The 24,573-nt window shown below is 49.0% G+C and overlaps 1 protein-coding gene across 1 annotated transcript in view; it reads right to left on the minus strand.

Annotated features, from left to right (window-relative positions):
* The window catches only part of usp54a (ubiquitin specific peptidase 54a), a 51,474-nt gene that overhangs the window by 23,660 nt on the left and 3,241 nt on the right, over positions 1-24,573 (minus strand). The window contains 7 exon segments of the mRNA XM_042066208.1: positions 1,112-1,150; positions 1,153-1,222; positions 3,404-3,486; positions 3,786-3,899; positions 5,562-5,696; positions 8,449-8,541; positions 18,948-19,728. Of these exon segments, the coding sequence (XP_041922142.1) occupies positions 1,112-1,150; positions 1,153-1,222; positions 3,404-3,486; positions 3,786-3,899; positions 5,562-5,696; positions 8,449-8,541; positions 18,948-19,094 (681 nt within the window). The 5' untranslated portion in view covers positions 19,095-19,728.

Here is a 24,573-nt window from a genome sequence, read left to right on the forward strand (position 1 = left end):
CCTCAACACACACACACACACACACAACAGAAATGCACACAAACAGAAGCCAGCTCGTTAAAACAAAGCACTTTTCAACCCCTCACTCCTAAAAACATTGTGTCTATTAATTCTCATTTAAAAGGCTTTTAAATTCATTGTCTTATCTACATAAAGTGCTCTCAGAGAGACATCCTGCAAATCTATTAACATGGGTGTGGGGCACTGAGGGTCAGGGAGAGCGACGGGCAGATGTTCCATTAGCAATTGATGCGCACAAGATGTTTCATGACCATCATGCTGCCACTGAACAATGAGGCCGTAGTAGAGGCACTGTGCCATCCCCAAGGGCCCGCCGCTTTGTTACAAACAAGGCACTGTTTATGGTGGGTGTGTGACTGGGAGTGGGAGTGTGACTGTGTGTGTGTGTGTGTGTGTTGTGTGTGTGTGTGTGTGTGTGTGTGCGCGTGCGTGCGTGTGTGTGGTGTGTAGTAGACTGTGTGAGAAAAGTAGCCTTGTTCTTTCATGCCATAAGATACATTAACATTCAACCCATACACTGCCATCTTGACCTAGCTATTACTCAATGCCCAAAAGCCCAAAACACACACACACAGTCAGCTTGAAACAAATAGAAAAAATCACAAGATTTCCAGAGATGTCCACATCAGAATTCATACTGCACTCTTAAACGAATGTGTTGTCCCTAACACAGAGATGTGTTAAAAAAAAACAATGCAAGTTGTGTACACATTTTGTGTAACAAATTAAAAAAGGAAACAACACAAACTTGTGTGGGTCCCTATCTGGACACATTCATTTTAAGAGTGTGGTATTCTCATGACTAACAATCATAACCTCCTCCTCAGTCTGGCCCCAAACTGTGATAAAGCTCCTCTTGAGCAACTGGACAGGGAGGGTATATAAGTAAGTGTGTTTGAAAGTTCACAAATGTGTGTGTGTGTTTGTGTGAGAGAGAGAGCTCACGTGTGTGTGTGCATGTGTGTGTATGTGCGTGGTGTGTGCGTGTGTGAGAGAGAGAGAGAGAGCTCACGTGTGTGTGTGCATGTGTGTGTATGCGTGTGTGTATGTATGTGAGGAAGACAAATGAGTCCTGGTCATGTGTGTGTACGGACGGGCAGTTGCGCAGGTCCCCCATGGTGCTGGCGTTGAGCGCAACAGCTCCCCGAACATGTCCGGAGTGGGCTTCTCCCGGCACTCCAGCATCCGCACTGCCTGGTTACTGCAGCCCCGGGGGAGAGAGGAGGGAGGGAGGAGAGAGGAGAGAGAGAGAGAGAGAGAGAGAGAGAGAGAGAGAGAGAGAGAGAGAGAGGAGAGAGAGAGAGAGAGAGGAGAGAGAGAGAGAGAGAGGAGAGAGAGAGAGAGAGAGAGAGAGAGAGAGAGAGAGAGAGGAGAGAGAGAGAGAGAGAGGAGAGAGAGAGAGAGAGAGAGAGAGAGAGAGAGAGGAGAGAGAGAGGGAGAGGGAGAGGGAGAGGGAGAGGTGAGAGGGAGGAGAGAGGAGAGAGGAGAGAGAGAGAGAGAGAGAGAGAGATGAGAGAGGAGAGAGGAGAGAGAGAGAGAGAGAGATGAGAGAAACACAATCAGGTACTCAACTCCTCAACAAGCTGCACATCACAGCCACTGTTAAAGGTGCAGTCAGCAATTGCGCAGGAATTTGTTTATGTTTATATTTAAATGTTTAAATTTAAATAGACGCTTCTGTCCAAAACAACCTGCATTATATTTTAATCAAGGAACAAATGAAACACACCAGAGGTAGTTCACCCCTCCCGCAATTATTCCCAGAGAAACTCCACAGAGGGTTTCATTTTTGTTTGGGGGACAGGCCCCTACTTTGTCTGTTTCCAGTTTTCCAGAGTCTGGGCTGCCTACAGACACCATGCGTTTACAGTGTATTCACAGAATGGGCTAGCAGTTGGAAGGAGGTGATTGCTGAATGTGACAAAAAAATTGTATGGGCTTGAAATCGCGTGCGATCATTGACTGCACCTTTAACAGGATGTTCTATTGTGAGTGTGTGTGTGTGTGTGTGTGTGTGTGTGTTTTAGCATATGCTAGCAGTCTTTGTTTGAGGTGGTTTGGCTGGGAGTGAGTAGCTGCTCTGCATCTCTGCAGTGCAGCGTCAGTGTCAAACCCCCAGCAGGGTGACAGCAGTCGTCTGAAACACCTCTGCACTGCACTGCAGCTGGCTTCAGGGGACACTAAAGCCAAGAGCTTGTTCTACTGTGTGTATGTGATATATATATAATATATATATATATATTGAAAGCGTAGTGTGTGTCTGTGTGCGTGTGCCCCAAGCGTGCGTACGTGCATGTATGTGTGTGCCCCAAGTGTGCGTGCATGCATGTGCGTGTGTGTCTGTGTTCAGGAGTTATGCAGCTAGACACAAGAGTGCGGAGGAAAGGCCTAATTAGGCTTTAAACCTCAGCCCTCTCAGCACATCTGATGGCCTCACTGCTACTCTGCTGCTGCCACTGTTTGCAGCCAGTAATGGCTCCTGAGTGCAGCATGCACTCCTGGACCAGACACATTTCCAGCACTAAGTGGTCAGGCCACAGCGGCCCTCTTGCTGTGCAGCAGGCCTGCCTGGCAGAGTGCCATGTTCACTAAATCAGCCGTGTGTGTGTGTGTGTGTGTGTGAGTGTGTGTGTCTCTGTGTGTGTGTGTGTGTGTGTGTGTGTGTGTGTGTGTGTGTGTGTGTGTGGAGGTGGGAGCTTCGTCCCATATGTGGGCCACTTCTAAAGGCAGATTTGCTGAATTGATTAGTGCCATGTTGAAACAAGCGGTGGAATATTCACGAGGCGATTTCCGCCCCGTTTGCATCAGCGCTGGCCCCCGTGGCGGTGGCTCCCCCCTGCCTGGCAGGCGGCGCTCCGGCTGGGGTCGTGGGGAGGGGGACGCCTGCACAGATGTGGCCCACAAACACGACACCTGCACAGGCAGCCACAGGCGGCTAGCACGGGCTCTTCGTGCCAATCTGGTCCCATCCACTCCACTCACAGGCCATGGCAACAGCATGCAGGGCTTAACCAACCCACTCACCAGCACCTTTACTGATTGACTAGATACTAATGGTTCAGATTGTTGATATCATTGACTCTGGTTTGTTTCTTCAAAGTGATCTGATCTGAATGTGTTCTGATGTGAAATGTGGAGGAACCAGAAAGCCCTCTGACACTGCTAGCACACTTACACTCAGCTGCATGACTAAATTATGTAAGAGGGTGCGATAGGATTTTAATGTGTTCATGTTTGTATAAGTTTGTGTGTGTGTGTGTGTGTGTTGACCCAGCCCATTGTGCCATACTGAACAGAAAGATGTGGCGGACCATCTGGATGAATGACAGGGTGTGTGTGTGTGTGTGTGTGTGTGTGTCCCGGCCAGCTTTGCGGTACTGACCAGAGAGAGGTGGTGGAGATGTAGTGGACCATCTGGATGAAGGACAAGGGGTCTGAGGAGGCACCACAGCTGCTGCAGACACACTGTCAAAAACACACAAGAGGGAAAAGGGGTTAGCTCAAGTCTCTGTGTGTGTGTATGTGCTTTAATTTTTCACTTGCTGGTATGACAAAAAAAGCTTCAATTTCATTCACAGGGACTTCAGCATAAAGACTGAAATAACCAAAATATTTTCTGAATTTGCAAATAAAATAAAATGAAGAAATCCATCCCAATATGATCTATAATCCAAATTCACCCCTTTTAGCTTTTTCTGATGATTCTAACATGACCTTTAAGAAAACAAACATTCAAGTGTGTAGGCGTCACACGGCACACTCACCTGTTCAAAAAGCGTCATGGCGAACTTCTGGTGGGGTATGCAGTGCTTGGCTGTGCAGATGTCCTCCTTGCTCTCGTTGGCGATGTGAAAGTGAATGCGCATCAGAATGTTCTCCTGCGACACGGCAAGGTTGGGGGGGGGGGGGGGGGGGGGGGGGGGGGATTGTTAGAGCGGGTCTCATCAATTCACCTAAGCTGCCAGGCTCACACCATGCATACATAACAGAACACTCCGGAATCCGGACATTTACACGGAACAGTTCAAGACACCCAGGGCAAGAGAGGGTTCCCTCGAGAGTTCTCTTTAAATATTTAAAAGCCCCAGTAACCGGGGCTGCGACTCGAGTCGTTTTTTTTCCCCCTAAGCGAGGTGGTGGTGTTAAATCTCAGCAGCGCTCCATCTGATCATGAATTTGCGGGGGCATAAGCAATGCAGCAGTCTATGGAGGTGACACCTGACCTGGGGCGGCCACGGGGCCCAGAACCTGCTGACGGAGGACAGATTGCCCTGAGAGAGCGCAGAGCACCAGCGGCCAGCGGGGGGGTGATTCACGCCGCTCTTATGAGCAAACATTCCTCTTCGTCAAGTGGACAGGAGGACTAGCACAGAGTCCCCCCACAGCACGCCAGAGCACTCTGCAGAGGCTGCGGGACCGTACACACGTACACACACACACACACAGGATGAGGAAAAAAAGGAGGAAAAGAGGAGCGAAGAGCAAAGAGAAAGACAGAGAGAAACAAAGAGAAAGCTCAAAGGTGTGAAAGAAATAAAGTAGGAGGGAAAAGAGTGAGTGAGTGAGTGAGTGAGTGAGTGAGTGAGTGAGTGAGTGAGTGAGTGAGTGAGTGAGAATCCCAGCATGATAATGCGACAAACGACAATAACAAAAATGCATACATTAAAATCCAGTACAACGGTATTCTGTGCGGGGTTTGCAGTGGTCAGCATTATCTCAGCGTGCTGTGGCACAGGCCGCTGGGGGGGGGGCATGCACTGGCGTGGGCTGGCATGTTGCCCGAGAGTGCCTGCTTATAAAACCACCCGTCAGGAGAAATGAAGCGACTCGTCTTAACGAGCCCTCAACCTGAGCCAGCACGACCGAAAAGGATAACGCAGGACAGAGTCAGAACAGAGTGCAGGGTATTGGGACAGAGAGCTCTCTTAAGGCATTCTGGTGTTCTGCTTCATGTTCTTATTGTTTACTTCTTCGTGTCGATTCGGTGATGCAAGCGCGTGCACTGGCTGAACTCTCTGCACTCTTGTCCTCCCTGGTACAGGTGCCGGTGCCAGGACTGCGGCAGCTCGCTGCCCAGCATCAAACGTTTCCCCCTCGGCCTTCTGCCGCCGGGAGGCTTCCAAGGTGCCTGCGGAACGCCGGGCCAACACGCACCCCCGAGGGCTGTTTCTCACCATCACCAGCGCTCATAACAAAGAAGGACAAGACAGGAGCCAGCCTTAATCGACTAATCCCAACAGGGCCATTTTGGCCGGGATGCTCAGCCCTTAAAGGAAATTCTGTTAGCTTTGATTTGCGTTTGGCAGTGGCCACAGTGAAGGTGAGTGCAGAATGAAAGAGAGAGAGAGAGAGAGACAGACAGAGAGAAACAGCCAGCAAAGAAGAGAGAAAAAAAAGAAAAAAGGAAACTGAAAAAAAGGAAAGAGGAGATTACAGAGAGTTTCAGAGAGAGAGAGGAGAAGAGAGGGAGAGAGAGAGAGAGAAGGCGAGACTGGAGGTGTTTCTGTCAAGGGTTTTAATAGGAATGGAGAAACTCTTACGAAGCACTCTGCGGCGTCGTCCATGATGCCCAGCTGGAAGCGCTGCTCGTCCTGGAAGGTCTTGGCCAGAGCGCTGCGCAGGGCGTCCGACGGCAACACCTTCTCACTGCTGAACTGGAACTGAGCAAAGATGCTCTGGAAGCACAACAAACACACAACACACACCACAGCAGCCGGTCAGACACAATGGAGTACAACTGGGTTCAGACACAACAGAATAGAGTACAATTCACTCAGTCCCACTCAAATGGGTTCAGTGCAGTTCAAATCAATCCAGTTGGGTTCAGGCTAGTTCAGTTCCATAAACTACTACGCGGGGGGGTGGATTTGGTAATAGAAGTGGCATCACTGTTTGTCAGACAGTAACTAATTCTCACCAGAAGTATCTCCAATGATAACAAGCGAAACAAAGGCGATGAAAAGAGCAAGGAGGCAGCTGGAGGAAAAGCGTGGCACCCGGACGCTTTCGAGACGAATTCGGCGGCGGCTGCTGAGGCTGCCAGAACACCGCGGGCAACACTTGAGATTTTAACGAGACGCCAGCATGTTCACACGGCTCGCTGTTGTTTAGAACAGTCTCAAGGCCTAATCAAAACAGCCTCGTCTCACTCTCCCTCTCAATCACTCCGTTATACTTTTGTTGTACATTATATTCCCTCTTGTACTCCCCCCCCCCCCCCCCTCCCCCTCCTCCTCCTCCTCCTCTCCCTCTCTAGCTCATGCCAGCTGGCCAGATAGTGCTTTGGGCCTTGTCAGCAGTACAGCACACAGACCAGAGCATATTGCATGAGCGCACGCACACTTACAAGTCATCTTCCACCTGCTCGGTTTCTCTGTACCGCACTGGACGTACAAGACGCCTTCATGAAATCGTAATGATATCTCTTTCGCATGTAATACATTAATCATGACCGAGGATCGGACACAGTTGTCGAGAATCTGGTTGAGTAAAAGGCCTTTTTCCTCTCGATGGGAGTCGGGCTATTTAAAAAAAAGCTGGAGGAAAGAGACACAAACAGGGCTACCTCTAGACAGCAAAAAGGTTAATACTGCGAGACTGCCTCCTTAAACAGCTCAGACTACCACATACATGGGCAACTGGACAAACGCAGACAATTTGTCCACAAATATTCCTTTCTAGCGAATGAACAAGCGAGAAACATGTAGGCACATATTGTGAGAGCAGAGCGCTAGTGTGTGGCAAAGAACAGAAATAAAGGTCAACAAAAACAGTCAGCAGACACCCACACAGGCAGAGCAGAGCAGAGCTGAGCCACTGACCGCCTGAGAGACAGAGGCACACCACCAGTCTAGACAGACCTAAAGGGAAACCAATCCACAAACAAATCTGACTTAGCGTGCTGCAGACAGACAAACACACACACTAGCATGCTGTAGCACGTGGACAGACACAGCCACAGCCACGCAAGCGAGCAAACACACACACACACACAGGCATGAACACACCAATACAGACAGGCAGATTGTAGTGGCCAATCCTAGCGTGCGGACCCAGAAACGGGTCGTTTGGGCGACCCTCTCTGTCAGGTCAGTCCACCAGCAGACAGGCGGTCCCCCGCTGGGTGGTGGTGAGGTGGGGGACAGTGGGGAGGGGAGGGGTGGGAGGGCAGGGAGAGACCCGCTCCGCTCGTCTCCTGCAGAGTTATTGAGCGGCGGATGGAAAGGCCCGCTGGCGCTCGGGCACATTGGATGGAATGCAATAAAAAAACGGACAGAGAGAGAGAGAGAGAGAGAGAGAGAGAGAGAGAGAGAAAAAACACAGGCACAGCCAGAGTGGAGAGGATGGGAAGGAAAATAAAACTACAGGGGCATGAGAAAGAAAAGACAGAGAGACAGAAGGAAAAGAAAAGAAAGAAAGACAGAAAGAGAGAGAGAGAACCAGCCAGACAGACAAAATGGGTGTGGAGTGGCCTGAGGTCTGCTCTTTTAGGAGCTTTCAGACAGGAGGAACTTTTTCATAGTTTTCAGATCTGTTGGAGGAAAAGCCCCTTTATTATGTGTCCACACTGCAGGACATGAGGACGATCACAGTTCTTAGAAAGTGTACATTGACTATTCTAACACAAGCCAATGCAGCAGTCAAACCGGCATAGAATGTTCGCCATATAAACAAGAACTACAGAGAACCCATACACGAGTCATGTTTCCACTCCCACTTGCATAAAAGGTGGGTGTGTTGATAAAGCCTTTGCCAACACAGACAAGTCAACATCCAATGACGCTGCTATGAATTGCAAACCACTGTTTACCTTCACTGTCCACTTTGAGCACCATCTACTTTTGAACAGTTGTTGAGAGAGCTCCTCAGTGGGTAGTTCCAAGTAGTCCTTTGAACATTTTGGTCCGGAAGTGCCTGTCGTCCAGCTAATGACTAAGAGATGATATCGGTGGAAACTGGCTAACTGGGCTCAAGTCCCACCCACCCTGGGCACAGGAAGGGAGTCGACTCAAACCCTGACCCGTCACAGTCGGGTTTCTCAATAGGGGAATAACCCAAACTTATACACACCCTGCTATCTGACTGCACTCCACACACACACACACACACACACACACACCCCATCACCACAGATCCCTTCTGTTCAACTGAACAGCAACATGTCGTCCATCCCTGGTAAAGAGTGCCGATCAGAACCACTGCTGTGGATCTTCATCTCAGGAGACAGGCTTTGCACAGCTCGGAGTCATCTCCAGTGTGACTTCCTGAGGCATGTCGCCTCTAGTGTCGCTCTTTTGGGCTTCGCCCCAGGTTCCCTCTGAGTCACTACAAGACCAGGGGCTTTTTTGCCTTAAAAAGACCGACCCTTTTAAGTCAGTGAAAGAGAGCAGAGGTCTCCCCTCTGGTGTTCATCTGAAAGGCATTTACCTTGAGGGCACAGAAGATGCAGGAGTCCTCCATGCACTTGTGTGTGGTCAGCTGACGGAAGCTCCTACGGAAGATGTCCAAATGCCAGAGCACCTGCAAACGATGGACAGAGGGGAATAGAGAGAGAGAGAGAGAAGAAAAAAAGAGGGAGCGAGAGAGGAAGGGAGGGAGAGAGAATGAGAAGAAAATGAGAACAGAGAGCCTTGTGGGGGGCTGCACAGCGTTGACAAAAAAAAAAAAAAAAAAAAAAAAATCATCAACACAGGACCAACTCAGAAATAAACATGACACTTTAAATGGGATTAAATGTTACTGTGGTTACATATCAAATAAGTAATTAACAGATTGATTTACTACAACTATCATGAAAACTGAGCTAGAGAGGGCGTCCAGCCCTTGGGCAATTCAGCGTATGTGTGAGGGTGAGTGGGGGTGGGGGCCCATTGCGGCTGACAGCAGGAACGTTTCCATCGCTCTGGCGATCAGACACGCAGCAAGCTACAAAAAACATCACCCCCCTCAGTTCTCCAAGGACTCCACATCACTGCCTCTCATCCTCCAGCACCTACTTCTACAGACAGCTTCAGAACACACACAAACACACGCGCACACGCACACGCACACACACTCTGAGGATTCTGCTGCTAAGTTACCAAAACATTTGCATCAATGCACTACTAGGGTATTTATCTGCTTAGACACCAAACACACCCAAACACACACGCCACCCCAACCCCCACCCCCCTACCCCACCCTTCCCCACCACACACACCCAGAGAAAGAGATACTACCTGAAGCCAAGGGGCTTGACAGTCCAGAGTTGCTGAGGTACTTAAGAGTGAGCAGACCTGAAGGCTCCTCTTAAATCCGTCTCTTGGCTGTGGGCACCAGTGGGGGTATTACCCTCTACGCCCCAAACACAGAGCCAGCAATTAACCCGGCCGCCACAGCGCCGCCACTCACTCCCTCACTCCACTAACCAGCTGAAAACAAGCCTCACTCGCCCACATCCAAACAGCCCAGCAGATGAGAGAAAGAGAGAGAAAGAGAGAGAAAGAGAGAGAGAGAGATCCTCAGACGGTCTTCCCCATCCCAAAAACAGCGCGCTGAGAGAAGGTCAGAGACTCCCTGAGTGTGGTGGTGGTGGTGAGGGGAGTGCTGGGTGGGGTGAGAAAAAGGAGAGAGAGAGAGAGAGAGAGAGAGAGAGAGGAGAGAGAGAGAGAGAGAGAGAGTCGTCAGAGAGAAGAACAGAGGGTGAAGAGGGAGGAAAGAAGAGGAGAGGGGAGGAGAAGAACAAGGCTGGGGAGGGAGGTGGGGAGAGAGTGAAAACAGATGCGGAGAGTCCTTGTACATCGGAGTGAGAAGCTGTGCCGCTCGTGCCAGAGGAAAGACAAGATGAGGGGCATTAGCATGAGACTAAACAGGCACCTCACGGATGACCTTCTCTCTCTTTCTCCCCCTCCCTCTTTCTCCCTCTTCTTTCTCTCCCCTCTCCTCTCTCAGTCCTCTATCTTTTAATTGTCTTTATTCTGTATCTCTCTCTATTTCTCTTGATCGCACACCATCTCCCATCTGGACCAGCCTGGGAGTCTCCTGAGGGCTGTGTGAGTGGTGTGTGTGTGTGTGTGTGTGTGTGTGTGTGTGTGTGTGTGTGTGTGTGTGTGAAGACTGGACGCTCTCCTTGCCCTGTTAACTCAACCAGACCGCTCGTCCATGCATACACGCGCTAAATACACACACAGACACACGCACGCACACACGCATGCTTGCTCACTCACTCACACACTCAAAATCTTACCCATGGCCCCCTCTGTTCCACTTGAAACTCCTGACACACAGCAACGCTAAATTATTGAAGGAGCTGTCAGTCTGCATTAGGACGACATTCACTCTCCTTCGACACACACACGCACACAAACACCCCCCTTCACCAGCCGATCACTGGTCCTGAGACTGACACTCCTATGATCAGCCACTGCCTGTTCTGATAGCATCCCTGAGTAATTAACACCATCTGAGACTAAAGGGCAGCCAGAGTACTCATTCGCCGCTTAATGAGAAATGCTTGTGATGTTGCAACACTTTGCTACTTTTGTTAACATTAAAACAACAACTAAATAACCTCCTTGATTGCTTTCATTTCCCCTACTTATCACTATAAGCTTCTGCTGCCTCTAAATTTCCCTCACGGGATCAAAAGAGTATATACACACACTACACTAAATGCTAATTAGCACTCATTATTTTTCCACACAATTATTCAGGAAAGCCAGAAAAAGCTACAGAAATGCACATAACAAATAAAGGAGTTTGGCACACCATTAACTTACTGCTTTCACAGCGAGCTGCCAATTAAATCCAAATTAAATGCTGACACGAGAACAATATGACTACTAAATTGTTAACTTTTCTCTAATGATATTGCTAACTGTTCAAAAATAACCAAAAAATAACCAAACAATAACATAATATTCTCCTATTAAAGATCACCCTCCATCACAGTGTTGACTAAACACTCACACTCACACACCTATGATAGCATACCATCAATATCCAGCCCTAGCTCGAGTGTAAAGGAGAAAATAGTTTTAAGTGATCACCCAGAGCATCCACCACCATTCACACTCACTTGCAGCCAAAAGCAATCAGTGGCATTGATTACCAATGACCTCCAAAAGGTCACCAAGGCTACCTTTACAGCCAGCTGTGCTAACCGCCACACACAAAGAGAGTGAGTAACAGCTCAGTCAGATAGATAGTCTTTTTTTTTTTTCCTGGGGCAAAAAATAAATAAATAAAATCCAGTGTGCGTGCCCCTTCTGTCTCGCTCTTGTACCAATACAGCTAGTCCAGGTGAAAGCCTCCTCAAGCAGAAAGCTGCAATCTGCGGCGCTTTCCATGAGCCCAGTGTACTCAGTGGGAGAGAGACAGAGACAGAGACAGAGAGAGAGAGAGAGAGAGAGAGAGAGAGAGAGAGAGAGAGGAGAGAGAGAGAGAGAGAGAGAGAGAGAGAGAGAGAGAGAGAGAGAGAGAGAGAGAGAGAGAGAGAGAGAGCGCCGCCAGCTCTTTGATGCCGCTGGGGTAGAGGAGAGGGCTTGTGCCAATGTGAGCTGCTCTTCTCACGGTTATTCCCACAAAAATAAAGTTTCTTTTCAAACAAACACAAAATCGGAGTTACAACAAGCCTGGGCAGGATGTCTATGACAAGGAAAATCACAGCTGATGTGTGTGAGAGCATACTGGGGCTCTGAAACTGGGGCTCTGAAAAGAAAATGCATGCAAGAGGGTTTCTCTCTTGACGGTTTTGGTCCGAATGACAGCAATTCTTGGAACAACAAAGCTGTTCGCTCATCTCACTGAGATGACAGCGTGGCGAGCTTTGGTTTTGAGTAAAATTAGTTATAAGCACATTTGTCTGTCAGAGTGATTAGAGTCTATTACAGTTGTTTAAAGCTGGAGAAACATGCAATGGATGCCTTCACCACAAGCAAGACCAAAAGCATCGGTGTGTGTGTGTGTGTGTACAAATGTTGCATTTTCTCCAAACTCATGGATTTGTTTGTTTCCCTTGAACTGAAGTTTTTGCTATTAGCTTGTCAGTGTTACCATCTAGACAAACTATCTTCAGAATTCAGAGAATTCCATTTTCTGCAGCACATACGACGAAATAGCTGCTTTTTGCCGAATGATGAAACACGTCCACTTCATTGTTAATCAGCCCTAACATCAGACCTCTCGCTGACCCTAAAAAACAGCTGGTGCCATCCACAGATGCCTTACTCAGGGAGAACATCCAAAAATGGGAGTGAGGGAGGGAATGCGACCATGTGTGTGTGTCTGTATGAGCGCAAGTGTGCGTGTGTGTGTGTGAGAGAGAGAGGGAGAGGAAGACAGAGACAGAGAGGAAAAAGAGAAATTGAGCTGACTGGAAAAGATGCAAATTGATGATATAACAAAAATGGACAATGCCACCCAGTGCCAAAGCTGCCATGACGACAGCACTCAGGACAGGATTATGAGATTACCTTTAAGCAGAGAAAAAGATGTGTGTGTGAATATTTGTCTGTGTGTGTATGTTTGAGTGCAGCACGAGTGTGTCAGTAATAGGGCTGTCACTTTACGTTCGAAAATCGATTGCACAATCGATTGGACCAACCAACACAAGTTTTGAAAACTAAAATAGGGAATCGATTTTAACCAAATATGTACACTATTAATTTTAAACGAATTAAACAAATGAAAAAGATAGATGTAACAAAACTCAGGAACAAGCAGAAAAATAACAAAGAATTCCGAAGTGCAGTAAGCATTGCGAAAGCTAAAAAGAAAATTCCCACCAATTTTACGCACCGGAAACAGCTTTTTCAATCGGCTGCTGTGCTGCTGGTTTTTTGCCAAAAAATTGAGGACAACACGATCAACCTGTGCGACATGAGAGATACGAGTGATAGGCCCTAATAACTTGAGGAGTTCGATATGGAAGCACTTCGGGGTTTGGGTATATCAGACTATGGAGAAGGACAAAGCGGTATGCAAACTGTGCAGTCGTGAGTTCTACGTAGGCGAAATTTGTTTGACATTTCTAATTGTAAACGCAGCCACGTTGAAGCCTGCAGTAATGTTTTTCACTGATGTTATGGCAGTCCACTCTGCTTATTGTTTTTCGAGAATGTTGCATTCCTGTTTGTCATTGTGCACGAAACTTCACGCCATTGTGCGTCTTCAAGCGCCCCCTTTACGTTCGTCCTAATGCCTGTTAGTTGTTCGTGGATTGTCCTATATTTGGTGTTGAAAATTAAAACGTCTTTAGACATGAAAAATCGATTTTACAATCGATTCAATGAACAATTATGTCTCAAGAATCGAACAGGATTTTTTCACAAAAGTGACAGCCCTAGTCAGTAAGAGTGTGTGTTTTTGTCCATCTGTATGTGTGTGTATGTGTGTGCGCGTGTCAGTCTCTCAGCACCCTATTGAAATCATTGTACCACATCAATACAGCCTAAAGTTTACCCTCCAATTTAGATTATGACCCTCCAGAGACGCTTCCTGAAGACCTCCCACCTCTATGTTTCCACCCACACCCTGAAGGCCACTCTGTGTGTGTGTGTGTGTGTGTGTGTGTGTGTGTGTGTGTGTGTGTGTGTGTGTGTGTGTTGGGGGCATTTGCACCCCCTACTGACATGTAAGTTTACAGTCCAGGCTGGTCCGTGGCGTTTTTCCACCCAGCCCAGTGCCATCCTGTCCAGTGCTCCCCCTCTGCAGATTTAGGGCAGATCCAGAGTGGAAGAGGGAGGGAGGGATAATGAATGGAGAGGCCACTCAGGTTCATGATTGATTGGACCCTGGAGTAATAAATAACCTTTCATTTGGGCCCGGTCTCACTGTGACTCTTACACACACACACACACACACACACACACACACACGCACACGCGCGCACACGCACACACACGCACACACACGCACACACACACACTGCATCATTCACACTATCTCTGCTGTTCCTTTTCACTTGTACGTGCCTCTCACATCGGGCTTTGTCGACTGACTGCAAACACTAACAATCATTTTGTAAGCACAACTGTTGGGGCTTGATAGGGATGAAACATTGTTGTGTTTTGCACTCAGTGGCTGGCAGCAGCAAACTAGCGGCCGCTATCGCTCCGCGTCCCCCTGGCCTGGAGAGAGTCAGGGCAGAGATAACAGCCCCGTCCCAACCCCCCCACCCCTCCCACTTCCAGCAGGAGCAGGGGCACCTCACGTGGGATGGGCACAGGCCAGGTGCCCCCCCCTGCCTGGAGCCGTGAGACACAGCTGCTCATTACGCCGATGTTCCCAAACCTCAGCCTCTCCATGACACACACACACACACGATAACACAGAACGAGTGCTCTGCCAGAGCAGGAAAGGCTGACACACAATCCCCCTCCCCGTGAAATTGGGCTGAATAAGCCCAGCAGCAGATAGAAACAAGCTCCGTCTTTTCCCATCTTTTTTTCTCTAGTGCTCATGTTTGTTTATCGTGGCGTTAAACCAGCCCTGCTGGAGACGGCATGTACCGAAGTCCTCGCGGCTGGACGACTCTTACCCTGCGCCGCGGCGCCCTCGGCCTTCTTAGACCGCCTGCCTGCCTGGCTGGCCCTGCAGCCAAATCCATGCGAGATCATCTTCAGTCTCGTTTCAGCTGCTCACGGTTGCGTGTCCTGGCTGCTCGTTTGCGCGACAAAAAGCCGGGCTTGGATTTCAGGGCATGCATGGTGGCAGATGTCGTTATGCACAAAAAGACCTCTGGCATTTTTCCTGACACTTTTTTTCCTTTCTTTTTTTCTGGTCCCCCACGCACATGGATAGTAGAGGCGGCAAACAAGCAAGACCAAGTCGTGGAAGCTGAACAGGGAGCACGAGAGAGAGAGAGAGAGAGAGAGAGAGAGAGAGAGAGAGAGAGAGAGAGAGAGAAATGGACCAATAGTGCCCGCACATGACGACTTTGATCCTGAGAAGCACAGGACAGGAAAGAGACTAGAGAGATGGAGATGGGAAGAGAACAGACAAGGAGCAAGAGTAATAAAGAGCAAGAGAGAGAGAGATGGAAAAAAGACAATGAGAGAGAGCAGACTGGCAGAAAGAGAGGAGAAGAATGAAAGGATGAAGAGAGAGGGAGGTAGACAGAGAGAGAGAAAGAAAGAAAGAAAGAAAGAAAAAAAAGAGAAAGGAGGAGTGAGAGAGTGGGCAGGAGGGAAAGAGCTCTGGTTGTTCCCTGTGCCCCTTGCCGTGTTTCCAGGACATCTGCTTCCTGCTGAGGAGATATAGTCCTCCTGTTTTTCCGATCCAGGAAGACACGGACATGACAAGGCTTTCAGCCTGTACTGGGGGCCCGATGCTCTGCACGGAGCTCTCTGCCTTTCAAACTTTTAGCGCAGAGAAAGGTCAGTCCGTCCAAGACAAACAACATGACACGTGAAACTAGACAGACAGAATCCGACCGACAGAGGAGAGAGAACAAAACACTGAAATCGCTCTCTTTTGAGAAGACGTCAGGAGAGTGAACAGACACATTCATCAATTTGTCAACATACGTCAACATCTTTCAGCCTGTTCCAAATTCTATACGCAGACATAGGTTACCATTCACAAAACCCTGAAAAGACGGACATCGTTGTGCCAGGCCCATAAAGGCCTCAAATACGTGTGCAGCATAATGAGGAATGGATGGGACAAAGTAGCAGCAGCAGTAGCAGCAGCGGCGGCCCGCACCCTCTCAGCCTTTTCCAGTTAATTCAGTCTGGAGAGCTCTGGGGGGCCCAGGCTTACCGGCATGGATGAAAGGACAAAGAAGAAGAAGGAGAAGGAGAAAAACAACCACTCCACTCCTCTCCTCTCCTGCAGGCTGCGGCTGACGTCTATGACGTCTGTCCGGTGGGAGACACACCTCCGTCTCTGAGGTAACAGGGCAAACACTTATGGTTTTAATGAGGGCGCCGGGGTTAAGGATTTAACTCCCACCGCAGGGGCGAGAGCTCGGCTACCGCTCCAGCTTTTCTGGGGATCCACTGCGGGAGATTAAGGTTTGACTTTTTTCTCTCTTTTTTTTTAAAACGGAGAATGTAGTCAAGTGTTTGCTGTAGTGAGCCGGTTGTAAGGTTCAGCAGAGCCCCACGACAGCACAGGGGCTGTGGCGAGCCTGCGCTTGAACCTCCAGGGGGGGAAAGAGATGAAGGGACGGAGGATTATTATTATGCTCCTGATGATGACCACAGAGTTCATAAAAAGGAGAAGAAAGACGCATTCCTCCTTGATCTCTTGTCTAAGCTTTTGAGCATGAAAGACCAGACGACAACGCATTCCAGAGAAGCGTCTCCAATCAAGTCTGGGTTCTTGCACAGCAGTTTCAGTTCCGGCGGGAGGGGAACAAAGCGCAACAACAAGAACTGTATTCCCCTGGGGCTTCATAACCAACGTCTACGTCTATACACTGTTTAGACATACACCCCGCGCCCCCACCGCCGCCTCCTTCATCTCCTGACTCATATGTGACGCTAATTTGTAGCTCGGCAGGCTTTTCACGCCGCTAATCCACTTTAGTTCCATATAGCTGATTATACGGTAATCCAAAAATAGAGGGAGGAGAACTAATGACTGGTTGCTCAGACTAGGTAATTATGGACGAGGGATGACAAATGCCTTGATAGACGGCCGTCTGCACTTTTGAGAAAAAACACACATCAAACAACCAACCATACACATATTTACGACGTCACCATCTCTGATGCTGGCGTAAGCAACTACACTGGTGCTATGTGCTTTTAGTTTTCTGCTGAAGTTCGTATTTGCATCCTGACAGACCGATTTCTCCACTCCTACCCCCCCCACGCACCCCATCTCCATGCCCTCCATGTCCTGCTCACAGGGGACCAAAGAGTGAGCATCAAAGTTTCTGCGATGCACCAGAGACGGCACTCAGCCAGCCTGGAGCGGATCCACGGAGAATGGGGATCAATAAGCAGCACTGGCGTTCCTACTCACTCAGGCAAACATCTACAGAAGATGGCTTATGGGGAGGGAGGGAGAGAGAGAGAGAGAGAGAAAAAGGCAGATAGAAACACAGGGGGAGAGAGAGGAAAAGAGGAGGCAGAGAGAGAAAGAGTGAGTAGCAGCAAGTTTGCATAAGTGCTCATGAGTGAGTGACTATCCGGCCATGAAGATCACTCTCCATTATTTATTTTTCTACTGGCCTGTCCTCATGCAGGGTGCTTTCCCAGCTCTGCGTCCAGAGAGGGCCTGGCCAGGCCGAGAAGCCTGTGGGGCTAGCCAGAGGTGGACAGGACACCAAATGCTGCCGATCTGTACGGTAGTGGAGAGGTCACGCTTGAGAAGTGATCAACACGCTCATTACCACACAGCTGCCCGTCCATGACACCCCACAGATAAACAAAGCAACGCACTGTCTGATTCATGGTTGGGTCATCAATGACCCAACCACAACTCCAACTCATGCACACAAACACACACACACACACAGACAAACAAACAGACACACACAGACAAAGATGCCACTCCCAATCTCAAAAAACACAAACTCAAGACAGTCAACTCAACAGACACACACACACACACACACACGACAACGCCTTCATCCATAGTATAATTATATCAACATGGAGCCAGGAGACCTAGAGAGTGAACGTGGAGATACACGTTGAGTGTGGAGGAGGCCAGGGAGAGAAAACAGTAATTGCCCCACCCCCCCTGATTACAGCCTCAGCGCATGGATTAGGCCAAGACAAAGGGAGACTGTCAGAGCTGCGTGAAAAGAGTCCTGTGTGCCTCAGAGCACAAACACTGGAAAAGAACACCTTGAGAGAACACAGAAAAAACAGAAAAGAAAAAGGGGGGGGGGGGGGGGCACTGTTATTTTAACATTAGAACAATGTTATTCTCTAGGATGAAGGAAAAGTAGGAGTGCTACAGTTCAAGCGAGAAGCTGGGAATAGCCGATCTGGGTGTGTATTGGACCACAAAAAATGACTGCATCAGTGTGTGTGTGTGGTGTCTTTACAGGAATCCTCAACGGGTAATATCAAAGGAAGTGCACAAAGCTTAATAACCTCCAAAGCTGGGAGAAGCAGAGGGCAGATGAGGCCATGGAGGTTGTTCTGTGGAAAAGGCAAACATGTGGAGCAAGGCCGGGCCAACACTTTATTATGTCTGCTATAAGAAAGCCATTTGTTCCCAAAAATAAGCAGTGGGCTGTCAGGACGAGATGTAGCACCAAACAGCGGGTGACCTTGACTCCCAAACTTTCTCAAACAGCACCACTGCGCCGCCCACAACTAGGCTACTGTCCCACAAAGACACCTTTTCATTCACTCCCTTCCTCAACCCAACGACACTAAGTAGCCTTAATGATAATGTGATCTGTTGCTGAGTCAGATGCTTACGGTGTTGCTTACTGCTATTTGGACTTCACAGAGTCCATAATGGTCACCTTACACACACACACACACACACACACACACACAAAATGACTATTCACGGGTGAGCTAGAGATTCAAAGAGGAGGCGTCATCCGCACCCTTTCCATGAATTTGCACCAGTGCTTGGCCCACGCCTCCCCTCTCACTCTGGGGTGATTCACACCCAGCTCCCCCTCTAGCTGACACACCCCTGACACCTGCTGACCATAAACAACACACCCTCCACCTCTGCCTCCTCCACTCTCTTCTGGCTGGAGGCTAAAAAACAAACGCACAAAGAGTCTACAAGTCACAACAACAATCTGTGACCATATCTGAGCAAGTGTGTGTGTGTGTGTGTGTGTGTGTGTGTGTGGGGGGGGGGGGGGGGGTACAAAAGATTCCACCTCCTTTTACAAGTTTTTCCCAGATGAAACAGTAGGAGTGTATGTTTTTCATATTGTGTATTTGTACTGGTGATGCAATGTGTAGGCCATGTATTTAAGTAGTCTGTGTTTATGGGAGTGTGGGTGGGTGACCTACCTGGAGAGCACTGTTCAGAAAGCAGCTGTTCTGTCCTGGCTCATTAATGAGCCCTTTGCTAGGGGCGATGGAGGTCATGGTGCGCGGGGTAAAGATGCCCTGAAGGCCGCTGCTGCCCGACGCAAAGTAGTTCCTCTTCCACGACATGGCCAGCACCGACACGCCGCACTCACAGTCACGTCCACGTCCACTCTCGACACCAACGCTAAACTGTCCACAAGGCCCCAGAACCCAACCACAAGGTCATGTTTTCCAGAAACGAAGGGGCGGGAAAAAAAGTGGGCGAGAAATAGAATCCAGAGAGGTCAGAGAAATTGTTGGACGATGATGCTGCTGCTGAACTCCTGTCCGATTATCTTGACATCTGGCTAAAATCCTTGGAGCCCTCCAGTGTTGAGGTGTGTGTGTGTGTGTGTGTGTGTGTGTAGCCCTCTGTAGTTAGAGAGGTAACCTGTTCTCTGTTCCGCACGCCTGGCTTCAGCCTCGTGGAATTCCCCACTTGTCCTCTATCTTTCACACCTCCGCTCCTCCGCTCCTTTCTCTTCTCTTCGTTTTTCCGCCCTCTCCCTGTGGAATCTCGCACGTCTTCCCGTCCGTCAAGGCCGCTGTGTGCTGCTCCTCCGTCTGGGCCTCTCAGAAGCTCTAGAAGCAAAAACAGTGGCAGACTGCTGTCTGACAAAAGGTCAAAAGTTGAATGGTCGCCCCGGTTTGGTGTCCTTCAACACTGCTGGGTTGGCGACGTTGTGAATGGCTGTGAGGATCTCAGGACATATCAGCAAATCTGTGGGAAGGAGGAAGGGGAAAAGTTGTATGACTTGCATCCCCTTTTTGTTGCTCAACACACACACACACACACACACAGCCGCCTTGAACTGGGGGCTGTCAGGTTTTTATCACTCTCCCACAACCCGTGCACTACTAGCATTTAAGGCCCAGAAAGCACCCCTTCCCTCCCCCTCCCCTCCCCACGGCTCTCTCCCTGTGGCACGAGTGCTGCCTTGAGTGTGTGGATGAGCTGGCAGTGCAGACCCTCGCAGTGAACTCAACGTCTCCCTGCCTGACGTCCCCCAAGACTTAACACACCCGCTATGCATGTGTTGTGTGCATGCCGCGTGCAAGAGAGAGAGAGAGAGTGTAAGGCATAATGAGAGATGAGTGGTCACCATCCACCCTCCTACATCCTTCACCCCACAGAAGGTGACATGCCGCCCATCCATGTGCCTCCATGTCCTTCTGACCCCCCCCCCCCCCCACACACACACACACACCTCCTCCCTCCAAGCTTTCCAAGTGAGAGAGCAGTGTGATGTCACCCCGACCATGAGATGACTTGATGGCTGAGCCACTTATAACACCCCAGCCAAGCCACACAGGCTAAATACAGCAGGCTGTAGTAGCACACGCCACGTGTGTGTGTGTGTGTGTGTGTGTGTGTGTGTGTGTGTGTGCCTGCAAGCGTAAGAGGGACTAGGCAGCACGAGTGCATTTGTGTTTGTGTAAGTGGGTGCTAGTACAAGTGTAGATAGATGTGTGCCGGCCCAAGTGGTTGATGCACAGGGTAATTACTCCAAGATTCATGCATTTCATATGATCAGTGCTCAGTTCATCCCCAACAGGGCTTAATGGCTGTCAGATCTGTGTGTGTGTGTGAGAGACTGAATGTGTGTGTGTGTGTGTGTGTGAGTGTGTGTGTGTTTCTCAGACTGAATGTGTGTGTGTTTGTGAGAATGAATGTGTGTGTGTTTGTTTGGTTAAGATTTCAGCTGGGATGTGTCTGTGCACATCACTGTCTGATGTGCTTTTAAGGAAGGCTGGCTCCAGGGCACTGTTCCAGGAACAGACAAAGACACTATGACGGAGACCAACACAGGCTAACAGCATAAAAAGGCCAATGAGCGCAAAGCCCTGACCCTGATGGGGTGGAAGATAGGACAGAAGAGGAAGAGAGAGATAGAGGACAAAAAAGAAACAAAGACAACATTCTTTTCTTTTCTTCTTTCGAATCCAAACACAGAGAGAGAGAGAGAGAGAGAGAGAGAGAGAGAGAGAGAGAGAGAGAGAGAGAGAGAGAGAGACAGAGCCAGCGAGCAACTGTGTGTGTGTGTGTGTGTGTGTGTGTGTGTGTGTGTGTGTGTGTGTGTGTGTGTGTGTGTGTGAGAGAGAGTGAGAGGGCAAGAGAGAGGGAGACAGAATGTGACTTCGTTCCAACCGTCCTACACAAACACAGGCAGTGAGTGTGTGAGGTCAGTTGATCCGCCCCGGAGCAGTCTTCACCCGGCACCGACTCACAGTTGACCCCCTCGCCTCTGATGTCATCGCCAGACCACATCACAGCCGGTGGTTCTGAAAGAACTCCCGACTCGCGGGCCCTTAAATCAGGCCTCCTCAGAGCAGTCAGGACACATTGCTTCCTCCAGCGAGTTCCGAGCCACTCAGTGGTCACAGAAATGCAGGAAACGGACAGTAAATGAGGTAAATTGCAGAGACTGTGTCGTGACTCGCAAAGTGACCTTCAGACAAACAGTCATGACGAATGAATTTTAAACCACAACGCAGAGCAGCAACATGTTGCTAGGCAGCGGACAATGCGCAAGCTCTGCTCACAAAACTTTGGAGAAATCGTACTCGGCGGCAAGCACGTATCTAAAACAAGTAAAAACGCAAGGCGGAACGGCCCGCGGTTTACAAATGCTTGAGGACAGGGTTGATACAGAGAGCAGCAGATTTGATTTGTTTACCGCGAGGCAGTCAGATCAACATGTCCACACCCAGCTTCCTACGCCCACAGAAACCGTTGTGACAGCCCTGGCTCAGACTGAAAATATGCTCGCAAGATACAAGTCAGTTCCCAGCCCTGTGGCCAGGCCACCATCGAGAGTTTTAGGCGGGAGAACTCCTTAAGTGGGGATGCAGTCAGACACACACACACACACACACACACACACACAGCAGTCAGCTCCTACAGGAGGGCTGCGGTGGTGGAGGGGGAGGAGGTGAGTAGCAGGTCATGCAGGAGGATTAGCCTGATCAGACGCTGGGATTAGTCTGGACCGTTACTCAAAGGATCTGTCTGGGGTGGAGGGGTGTGTGTGTGGGGGGGGGGGTATAACGTAACGGTGCTCGTCTACTGAGAGGCCTTATTAGCCATCAGATGACAGCGTGGTCCTACTGGGACTCCGTCCTGGTAAACAACAAGGCCAACCACATGGCTTGGACTGGAGACCACAAGAGTCTGGTAAACAAGTCTACTTACAATACCAACAGTAGTTATTTGCAGTGGGCCTCATCACAGCTGCATGAGAATAGATGACATACACTAGATAATAAATAGCACAACATAACATGTCAACACACTCAAAGATTCTAAGAGAATGATTCTGGGTAAAAAGACAAAAACAAAACAGGTCTGGTCTGGTCTGGTCTGGATCTCACAGACGGTCTCTGCAGAGCTGTCAACTTCAGCCAGTGAAACCACGACAGGCCGACCAAGTCAAAACCAGACCTTCCCCGCCACCACAGTGAAGCTGAGGTTTCAGAGCTTGGCGGCATGCTAAAAGATGTCGCTTCCTGCTCGACGACTGCTTGCCACATCAAATCACCCCAGACGGATGTGGACGCGGTGAGCTAGCCACCCCCAGGGGCCACGGACGCACGTTCCCATCAATCTGCTTCAGATCAGGATCCAGCCAGCACACATTTTGCGCCAACTGACATAAGCTAAAAGGCCAAATGATGCTTGGCACCCCTGGAATGTTCCAAAGTCTCTATCTTAAGATATTCTTATATGAAGGAACTGTTAAAGGGACACCAGGCAACGTTTTCGTGTTAATTAATCATCTTCCTAAGTCGGTATACGGTTAAATGACTCATTACGGGGCGAATGAAGGCTCTCTCGCCCGCCCCTACTGCCTGTAGGAAGAATATCCCACTTGCAAGTTCGGTGTATCCTACCCGCCGACCGAAGCAGGATCAGTTTACAGCACAGAGGCAGGCTAACTAAACCCTAGAGATTGTTGCAAACATGTGTATAATGGCAGAGCCGGCGAAGAAGCAGCGAAAACCCTTGACGGAAGACGCAAAGAAAAGGAAAAGAGCTTCAGACCGAGCGAGGGGGAGTTTCGTAGAGAAAAAGCATCAGGCTTGCCTGGTGTCCCTTTAACTTCAGAGTGGCTGCCTACAGGCATGCACAAACATGTCCTAAAACAATGCTTAACTTTCGTTTTCCAAACTGTGCACCGAGTGGTTAGTGGTGTTTGTTGATGTTCGAAAACAAGTAGCGTAGCGAAATACAGTTTCTGTCGTGTTTTATTTGGCATTTTGTAAAATCCCATTGATTTCTGTTGGAAGACTCATTGCACGTTGATATTACTGCGCCACCGTCTATGCTTCAGGCTCAAATATTGAGTGGAAGTTTATACATGGTTGTGAGGTGTCTGTTAGTGACTGAATAGTTCCACAATAGCAAATAAGACAGCTGGAAATCATACATTGCGGCAACATATTTCATTTTAATAACCAACGAACACCACTAACCACTCGGTGAGTTGCACAGTTTTGAAAACGAACGTTAAGGGTTGTTTTAAGGACATGTTTGTGCATGCCTGTAGGCAACCACTGAAGCAGTAAAGGCGATTCAAAACCAGTCAGAAAAGTCGAGACAGGACCAATCGTCAAAATTTCGGTGTCCACCACTCTAGTTCATCCAAAACAAACCAGAAAAGGAACTCAAAGTGCTAAATACCGGAATTTTCCTTTAACTGGTAATTGTTCTTTGAATAAAAACACCTCCAACTTTTAAATCAATTTATTCCAGTGATATCAGCCAACAGCAGTCCATTAAGTCACAGCACAGTAAGGGACAAGGGGACAACCAACCCCCTGCTTCCCCTGATTAGCTTATGATGTAATAACACTTGGCCTTTTCGCTTGCTGGGTTCGCAATACAAGCAGACCTAATAAGACAAAGCAAAACTCAATAGATTTATTTTTACAGAGAGCGTTGTGCACACAAATAGCAAGTCAAAATATCCGACAGCTAAACTGGAAGGCCATTAAGCTAATTTCAGTCGTACGGCCTTTCCCGTCAATCAGGTGGCCAATTACAAACAGGAAATCTGTTTTTACAAATGAGTCAGAATTAAATTATGGTTTCTTTACTGTGTGTGTGTGTGTGGGGGGGCCTGCTGACTGCTTAAATGCTTGGATGACAACAATAGCAAGTCTCCTGAGGATAGCCTAGCCTAAACAGCCTCACACCATTTCAAATATGGTTTGGATTAAACAAATGAGCCTTGACTGAATTCTGCGATAAAATTTGAATTAAATATGTATAAAAGCAGACAGCACAAAAGCACGAATCCACCCCTAGCCCAAATTCCATATCACTGCATATTAAACTTATCAATGGGGAGGTAGGAGACGGCTAAAAACCTTTACTGGCAGCCTTTCCAGGGCCCAGCTTCAAGCGGTTATGCAACACAGTGGTCTCTGGACGGAGGAGAGGAGAGGAGTGGAGGGGAGAGGAGTGGAGGGGAGAGGAGAGGAGTGGAGGGCGGCCCTGCCTCTATAGGCCCATGACACCCCCTCTAATCACCTCTAATTCTGCCGCCTGGCTTTCCTCCAGGGT

The sequence above is a fragment of the Alosa sapidissima genome, chromosome 16 (genome assembly GCF_018492685.1).
Source record: "Alosa sapidissima isolate fAloSap1 chromosome 16, fAloSap1.pri, whole genome shotgun sequence".
In the NCBI taxonomy this organism is placed as follows: Eukaryota; Metazoa; Chordata; class Actinopteri; order Clupeiformes; family Clupeidae; genus Alosa; species Alosa sapidissima.